Consider the following 9,761-nt stretch of genomic DNA (forward strand, 5'->3'; position numbering starts at 1 on the left):
TCTTGTTAACTTTCATCCAGTCCTCTAATTTTATTCCCAAATGCTTCCTAATCATCTCTCCTACATTCTGTTTTCAGGTCCCAATGTACATTTTCTCGGTTTCACATTTGTTCTAATTCTGCAGGGTGGAATGCTGCCATTGTAAAGGGGGAAGAAAGGGACTCATTTCTACTATTATTCCACTGAGTCCACATATTACACTATGGCTTGTTGACTAGATCTCTGAAGGCTAGAGGCTATATTCTAGCATTCTCATTTGGAAGAAGTCAGAGGTCATATTTTGCTTATGCTCACAATACACACTTTATTCTGCTGGGACATGTAATTGTTCTCTCCCACAAAAGTCTTGAGCTCTCTTTCTAATATTTCTAAAAAATTCCTTTTCTACTTCTATCCCACTCTAATCTGATGTTAATTATCTTAGAAAATCTCATTGTCAATCTAATCTCTGCCACTTACTAGCTGTGTGACTTTGGTCAAGTTACATTATACTTTGTCTTAAATTTCTCGTGTATAAAATGAGAATATTAATAGCTACCCTTGCAAAAGTGATATATGATTAAATGAGTCAATATACTTTAAAAGTATTTAGCATGAAAGTATTTAGCACAGTTAAAGGATAAAAGAATATCTGGTTTCAATTAAAGTGGCTAAAGACTCCACCATAGCTAAATGTCTGAAGAAGTTAGTCTGAAATTCTTAATATAGAACATATATGGCCTGCAGCAGCAATTTTTATGTGTCATGTATAGATTACCACAGATTAATTATCAAATGCTCTAGAAGAATAAAACACATTAATATGTACATAAAGTAAATAACAAAAGAAGTCTCCCCACCAGAGAACAAGACACCAAAGTTTCTATTGCTATACTGTCATCACGAGACTATGTATGATTTCAACATGAACTTAAAATAGATGTTTTTACAGGAGACAGTCAAGAAAGCACTATGAGTCTCTAATACTGTCATTGTTTCAAATACTGATGGAGCAAAGAAACACAAAAGCTACTGATAAAATCGAACTTCTAAATTGTGGCAAATTTGTGGTCAGAGGACCTCAAATTTATTGTAAATAGATTAAATCATTCTTATTCTTTTAATAATGGTGCTAAAAACAATACTTTAGCAATCAATTCCACTTTATGGATACATAATTAAAACACAATTTTATGTGTGGTACGGAGGAAAGAGGAAGGAAATAATTATAAAAAAAGAAAGTATTTTTTTTTTTTGCATATCACACTATTTTTGAATGCTTAAGAGTGTGAGCATAATTATCAAAGCTGATATACTGAAACTTTTTTCAAACTAATGGGACCTTTTCTCGATAGATAAATATAAAAAAAAACTGCTCTCTAGTTCTCTCTGAAGTACAGGTCCCAATTGCTAATCTACTCTAATCCTGCCATTTTATAGTTGGCGAGGTAAAACGGCAGACAACTAGCGTAAGGCCCTAACATTGAGGGACAGCCACTTACAGCTCTAACATTCTCAACTACTTAGATTCACAACTGAGGTTTTGAATTGTTCTAGCAATTTAAAATAGTACACGTAAGAGAATTAAAATAGCCTATCACTTAACAAAAAACAACCTGATTAAAAAATGTGTGAAAGGCTTTATCAGGCATTTCTCCAAAGAAGATATAGAAATGGTCCATACGTGCAAGAAACGGTGCTCAGCACAACTAAGCACAAGAGGGAAACGCAAATCAAAGCCACAGTGAGGCGCCACTTCACACCCATTAGGGTGGNAATAAGGAATTTGACTACATTTACCCCATCCTTGTGGGTCAGATGCAAAATTGCTAAGAGTGATGAAAATATAGTTAGCTGGTTAACAATCAGATGTTTTTTTCTGTTCTAATGTCCACTCAGAGGGAAGCCGCCATGGGCATGCCAGGGCGCTGAAGATAAAATTGGAAGGAGGGCTAATGTATTGAGTTTCACAGTCAGGTTCTCAAAATATCTTAATCAACTGAAATAACAATGAAATTTCAGAAGGATAAATGCAATGTGCTGTATTGAGAGCGCTAACAAAATCAAACGCATATCATGTGGAAAACTAGATCTACTGTACATTTGATATTATCTTTTTAAAACCATTATATTAAGGCATAACGTGCAGAAAAATGCACAATTCAGAAGTGTACAGCTTGGTGAATTATTATTAAGTGAACAAGTCCCTGTAATCCCTACTCATACTAAGAAAGAACCTTACCAGCCCTGTGGAAGCTCCTTTCATACCATCTCTCAGTCACTCCCTGTCATTTCTCCTCAAAGGTAAGCTCTCCTGGTTTCTAACACTATAGACCATCTTTACTAGTTGTTCCACTTTATATAAATGGAATCACACTATATCTATTTTTTGTTTTTTTCTCAAATGCTTGCAGTATTCATGCTGTTTTGTGTGTATCAGTGATCATTCATGTTCAGTGCTGTATAGAATTCCATCACCTGATGATACCATAGAGTATTTATCCATTCTACTATTGATTGTTTCCAGTCTTAGGCTGTCAGGATTCATGCCGCTAAGGCCATTCTTGTACATGTGTTCTGGTGAACATATCATCTGTATGTATTTCGTTTGGGCACATATCTAGGAGAATTGCTGGGGTATATATTGAACTTTATATATAATATACATTATACATAATATACATATATTGAACTTTAGTAGGTCCTGACAGTTTTCCAAAGTGGTTGTACCAATGTACACCCCACAAGCAAGATATGAGAGTTCAAAGGCTCTATATGCCGGTCAACGCTTGCTACTGTCAGTCTTCTAAATGTTAGCCATCTTGGTAGGTGAATATTGGTATCCGTGGTGTTGTTTCCCTGGTGGCGCTAACAAAATTAAGCACCTTTCCACATGTTTATTGGGCATTGGATGCAATGCAGTCTTAAGGTATACAAGCAGTGTTCACATCTGACCATTGGGTTTAGTTCTGCCCATTTTATTGGAAGTTCATTGACTATCAAATGTGANTTGTTTTGCAACTTGCTTTTTCTACACTACATCTTGGAGATCTTTCCATGGCAGTAAAAATAGAACTATTCATTCTGTAGAAACATACATGGGTTTATATTATTAATGTTTTCTTCTGGTTCAGTTGTTAGTTCAGCTTCTGATAGAATCAATTAAAGTTAAAATCCAACATTTTCTCTTTTTCCCTTCCCACTCTAACTGCTCCCTAATGGAGTGGAGTTTGTATTGGGTTGAGGAAAATGGAAGAGTAAGAGTCCACTGACTTTAGTATAAATTCTAAACGATAGAATTTCAAGTATATGTATATACATTCAGTTCCTTATCTTTAATATTTGAAGTGTGCTAATTATATGTAATTTATAATTAGCACATTTTGGAACAGAAAGTGGTTTTCTAAGTATTGGAAAATAGCTTGTAATTTCTTGGCTTTTATAACCTTTACACCATTAGTTTATCCAACTCTTCTATACTACATTGCTAATCTTGGGCTAGCATTCAGGAAACAGCAAAATCCACATTAGTAGTGCCTGAATTAATGAGATTAAAAGAAAATGATATTCTGAAGCACTCTTATAAAGGCTTCCTTTTAGAAAGCCAAAAATCCAAGGGCTTTAGAAAGTAATTTCCTTATTTTGAGACTTTAACATTTAAACATTTTGATTGCTTATCTACAGTATTGTAGGTTAATTATTTTTCTAATTTATTTCCGTTGTTTATATTTCTCATGATGAATTACTGCTAAATAACAGCAAAATTGAATAGAACAAATTGATAGATTTTTCTTGTGACATTTACATTTCAAATTATTTTACCATAGAATGTGCCTTTCCAATAGTATTGTTCAAGCTTTGTAGTTGATATTATTTAAATTTGGTTGATTATCTCTTTTTCTCCCATAAAAGAAAGTTACAGTTCACAGAATATCCTTTTATATTGTGGGAATGAAGATAAACAATTTGTCACATGTTATTTAGGAGAAAAAGTATATGTTTATATACAGTCCCCAAATTCACCAGACTGACCTGAACCGGTAGAGTTGTTTGGGTATGGCATGGATTCAGAGAGTAGGCCCAACAGGGATTATCATCTTTATGAGCCTGATGTAAATTTCAGTGTAAGATTTAAATTTTTAAATATTAATTGTCAAGTCCAGAGTTAAAGACACATACAGGTTTAAAGGTTTCAGAGTTTCTCAAAATACTGCTATAGGGTAGTGCTTTTGGAATTAGGTGGTTATTATAATAACTTACTAGCCACACATATTTTAGTGTATATATAGTTTTGTAAAGAAGACAGTGCTTATAAAAAATTCATTTCTGTACGTTTCCTCATTGTATTCATATTTCTCTCATTTTAGAAAGACTTGCCTACAATTTGAATTGATACTTTCTAACCCCTGTAAATTACAAGATGATAATTGACAAAAGTAATTTTAAGTAACTGTTTGAGGGAGTTGTTTGCTACAATGTGTAAATATGTAGTATAAAATATTTAAATTATGGTTAGGCAGTGCCTTGGTCAGTTTGGGCTACTATAACAAAATGCCATAAATTGGGTGGCTTATAGACAAGAAGTGTATTTTCTAACAAATTTGGAGGCTGGAAGACAGATCAGGGTGACCACATGGTCAGAGTATGTGTTGTGAGGCCTGCTTCCTGCTGTAGAGCCAGCCCTCTTTTCACTGTAACCTCATATGGCATAAGGGGCTAGCTGATTCTCTGGAGTCTCTTATAAAAGCCCTATTCCAATTCCAGTCACCTCCCAAAGATCCCATCTCCTGATCCCATCACCTTGGAGGTCAGGATTTCAACAGAGGAATTCGGTGGGGAGGACATAAAACATAGCCGGCAGCCAGTGACAGCAGGAGTCTGAAAACTTTTTGTAAGGGGATTAGGAAGTCAATGTCTGCATTAATTAAAGTCAATATGTATTGAAATGGATAATTTTGCACTTAGATTATTCTTTTGGGCACATCTTGAGTACATCTACATTAAGATTCACCAAGTTCTTCATAATGTGTTGCCAAATTACAATATATTAAATGAAGGTGGGTAAATTCTGACTTTTGCCTCCTTGTCAGCTGCTGGGGAAAAGCTGGTGGGAATTTGTATTTTGTCTCTTTAGTCTTGAAATTTCAGTGAAAATTGAAAGATCTCTGATTTTAGTTGTGAAAATGTGAAATATGAAAAACGTATGAAATAGAATATGCTGATAATTCTTGAAGATAAGATCACCAAAGGCATATTATCAATCACCGCAACTGCTAACAGCAGGATAGGATCGCTCTACTGTGGATTTCATCCCTCCCTGGCATAGGATGAATGTGCATAGTTAGGAGGGGTAGGAGCTTCTGGTAGCACAGAACTTACATTACAGGTCAGTGTTTTTCACATGTGTTGACCACAATCCGTACATACAAAAATACATACACATGGCAACTTGTGATCCACACACACAACTAAAATACAAGACACTCCAAATAGGATTTAGCCTTACTAGATGGGGTGCATTCTAATTTCTGTTCTGTATCTTGTTAAAAATGTTGGTGTTGACCCTATAGAATATCCATTAATGGGTCTTGGCTTGAGGTTTGCAAGGCTGTACTAGATGGTGTATATTTACCATAATTGTAATAGAAAGTTATTAACTTCAAGGTTAGGGTGGCTGGGCTTCCCAAGTACTTACTGCAGATTAAAAAACTTTTTTTNGTCAATGATAACTCAATATTTTCTATGTCTTTATTGAGACCAACCAATTTTTTCAGCCAAAGAAAGCTGTTATTCATGACATTATTTTGTAATTTAGAAAGGTTCTATGGTTCACACAAAGCCAGAGCCTTCATCTGAGCACTGAGAAATAATATTAACTACTGAGTAAACAGTTTTAAAAATTTTCTAATGCTTATAGAATACTTTCTAATGAAACCAGTAACCTCAATCTAAACATCATTTCCAATACTACATAATTATAATATATTTTAGTCCCACTTTATTATATATAATTGAGAAAATCACTTAGGCTATCATAAATAGTATATGTTATCTTAATAAAAGGGATTCTATGAAAGAGTTATGCATCTAGATAATACACAGATTGAAAACCTAGGCAACATACAGCTTAACACTTTTAACTTAAACCCCCAGACTTTTCCAGAAGTGTTAAATTTCTGCTTCAGGTACATTCCATCTTAGTATTATATGTGAATCTTTAAAATAAATAAATACATAAAGCATTACCGCTGGGCGGCTGCTGAGGCCGATTGTCTTAATACTTCCGGCAGGCTTACCTCCAAATACGGAAGAGCTGAGAGGCTCCTGCTGCCCCGACGAAGAAATTAACAGCAAACAGACTCCAGTTTTTTGGAATAATGACAAGTGAGTATCTTGACCAAATAAGCCCTGTTGAAACAAAATATTATTTATTTTGAAGCATGGTACTGCTGCAATATCTTATCTAAACATTTAATATTAGAGTAAAAAAATTAGGAATAAGACTGTGACAACACAATGTAGAATAAAGGACAGAGAAAAACTATATTCTGTGAGTCTTTAATAAAGTTGTTATAATTTAGTTACACAAAATACTCCTTTTTTTATCAAAGGGAAATCTTTATAGAGCAAAGGAATATTAATTGGAACTTTTTCCCCTTACTTATAAAAATATGCTCGTNCTATTAACATCTTTTTAAAACTGAAAATCAGATTTGAAAAGTTAAAGTATTATACAACCTAGATGAAAATACAATACTTGACTGAATTTCTGTAAATTGTTTTTATTCCAATAAGTTTCGGAACCATAGAACATTCCCCCCACGCAAAAATAAAATTATTTTTTAACCCATATGTTCATCCTCTACCTAGCTGTCTTGCCAGTTACAAGCAAGGAGAAGGAAAACAATTTGGCTTCAAGAAGATCTTGATCTTTATTTTCAATGGCAAGAAAACGTAACAGAAATCTGCCCCTGTGACAATATACAGAGAACATAGTCTACTTTTATTTGAGATCACATCAGCCTGATTACTTAGCTAATTATCGCTCTGTCATATACTCAGCTTCCTTTCATTACAGCTTCTGAATAAACATGAAGCTTTTTGGTCAATCTTTGGTAAAGATCATTCATTTCTTAAAGGGAAACATTTCCCTTTTTCAAAGAAGGAAATATTTTTGTAATACTTGAACTATTCTTCTGTTGATGGACATTTAGATTGATTTGTTTTCTGCTACATTTCTTCATTGTAAAATGAGCTTTGAAATACTTCATCATTTCTGAAATTGAGATGTGTTTAAATATAGGTGGCATCTAACAGATGCTATTTTCCATCCCATTTAAAATTGAAAACCCTCTTCTCCACCTCCAGTCCTCTCCTACCCCTTTCTCTGCTTTATTTGTCCATGTAGCGCATTCTCCAGGCACCATAGCGTGTATTGTCTTTCCTTCCTCACTAGCTGAGAGGAATCTTCTGTTTCACGTCTCCACTCCATTCCTAGCTCCTTTGAATACCACTTGGAATGGAGTGACTGAACACTCAATGTATTTGTTGGATGAATGGATGAATGGATGAATGAAGGGAACATTTGAGTGTTTACTTGAATTGCTTAATCCTTACAATAACCAAGTATATAAATACTCCGATGAGGAAACTAGGGCCAAGGAGGAGGTTCATTTGCCCAATAGCACTCAGCTTATAAATGGAGTTGAAATTAGAGCTTGAATCTACCTCATCCCGGATCCCAGGCTGTTAACTTCAATGTTATACTTTTCTCAGCAATAAATTGTAGGATTTATTTAGTTCTTATTTTTTTTTAAACAGGAAGAAGAGAATTTATCCAAAGATTAAAACTTGAAGCAGCCCTGAATGTGCATGACGGCTGTGTAAGTAATAGTTCATTTTCATCATTTTCAACCATGGACTTTAAAACTACGTATTCAAATGTTTGATGACATGCCCCAATCTTTTTTTAAGGGATTGTGACTAACTGTAACTGGGAGAATAAAGTTTTACATTAAAACATTAATTTTGAATTTAGAAAAGTATGTGGGAAAGGCCGGCCGAGTGGCTCAGTTGGTTAAGAGCTCGCTCAAGAGTGCGAGCTCTGAGCTACAGGTTCGCCGGTTTGATTCCTGGCCCAAGCTGAGCTGCAGCTGAGCTGCCAACAGGTGGCCGGATGGCTCAGCTTCAAAAAAAAAAAAGAAAGAAAGAAAAGTATATGGGACATTTTTGGAAGTATANCGTAGGAATGGGAGCTCTGGAGAGGCCTCCACAGATGTGCCGAGGCCACAGAACGGAGATGGGATTGAGCAGGTGTCGCTCCATTCTCCCGTCCTGCCTGTTCACGGCTTTCTCAACTCTGTTTTCTTTGGCTACCATGTGTTAAAATGGCCAGATTTAGCAAATAAAAATACAGGACATCTATATTTGAATTTGAAATAAACACTATTTTTTTTAGTATAAATGTATCCCAAATATTGCATTTTTACCTAGCAACCCTACCACCAGCCCCTTCGATCTTGGCAATAGCACACCCGTCTCACATGCACAGGACAGACCATCTCGCTTTAGTTTTAACACTGTGCGGAAAGTGGGTTAGATTTTTCTCCAAAAGGATCAACTAGGATCAAAGGCTGGCAATTACTGGGAGGCAAATTTCAACAATGTCAGGAAGCATGCTCAAATTGGGCGGTCTTAGGAAGTGCTGGGTTTCCTTACTAGTGGCTATGTCATCTGCCTGCCAAGTTGTAGAGGCGATTTAGTGGAAAGATGAACTGAATGATTGCTAGCCCATTCCATGGGTTAAATAAGGTGATCTGAGGACTTGGACAGGTTTTTCTAAGTTTATGATTGCGAGGCAAGGAAAGTAGATGCATTTGAAGACAACGGTGACAAATGTAGAAGGCAGTTAGAATAACAAAATTATTTGTTATTGGTGGAAGAGGCAAAGACATCTAGAAGTTTCCTATTTTAGAAGACACTCTTCTCCTGTAACTACCATCACATCAGAAAATGATTGGCGATGTGACACATACCACATTGTAATGGTCATTTATTAAGACCTTTCTATGTGGAGCATTTTACACAGGTTGCCTCATTTAAGCCTGAAAACAGCACCGTGTACAGGTGGGCCTGACCAGGATAAGGGTATCTTTCTATTTCATAGATACAGAAACTGAAGCTCAGATTAATTTGCTTTAGGTCACATAACCTGGTCTGTGGGGTTTGAAAGTCCATGTTTTCTACTATACCATGCTACATCCCAGCTGTTACATGACACTTTGGGATATTTATGACCTAGAGAAAATACGTATTTTAGAGCACTTTAATGGCGCCATCATCAATTATTTGGCCAACTCCATTACAGTCAAGGACAGAGCACGAACAGAGAGGGCACTGAAATAGCATGAAAGCATCTATGAATGAGTATATCTGAAAGAGGGAAAAACAAGCAGGTGAATGAGGCCCCACTAGTTTCCTGGGTGAAGGAATGCATATGTATAGTTTCACTCTGCTTAAAGGAAACTCAGCAGTACCCAAAAATGAAATGAAAGATCAATTATTGTTTCTCTAAATATCTTTCAGAAGCTCCTAATAGATTTCCGTTTTCATTCAATTTTTCATCAATATATAAAATAAGGTTTTATAGGAGCCCCAGAATGGAGACACTCTGAACTTAAAAGGGATAATGTTATGTCAGGAAGCCTTGCCAGGACCACTCAAGCCAAGGCGATTTTCCCTCTGAGCTATCAGGGCACTTAAGGTCTATAAACTATGTGCCT

The 9,761-nt window shown here is 35.6% G+C and overlaps 1 protein-coding gene across 6 annotated transcripts in view; it reads left to right on the plus strand.

Annotated features, from left to right (window-relative positions):
• The window catches only part of DCAF6 (DDB1 and CUL4 associated factor 6), a 101,288-nt gene that overhangs the window by 21,514 nt on the left and 70,013 nt on the right, over positions 1-9,761 (plus strand). For all 6 annotated transcript variants that reach the window (XM_019647395.1, XM_019647362.1, XM_019647351.1 and 3 more), the window contains exon 2: positions 7,801-7,862. In XM_019647395.1, the coding sequence (XP_019502940.1) occupies positions 7,801-7,862 (62 nt within the window). The remainder of the gene's footprint in view (positions 1-7,800; positions 7,863-9,761) is intronic.

Source organism: Hipposideros armiger, unplaced genomic scaffold (assembly GCF_001890085.2).
Source record: "Hipposideros armiger isolate ML-2016 unplaced genomic scaffold, ASM189008v1 scaffold_6, whole genome shotgun sequence".
Taxonomy (NCBI): domain Eukaryota; kingdom Metazoa; phylum Chordata; class Mammalia; order Chiroptera; family Hipposideridae; genus Hipposideros; species Hipposideros armiger.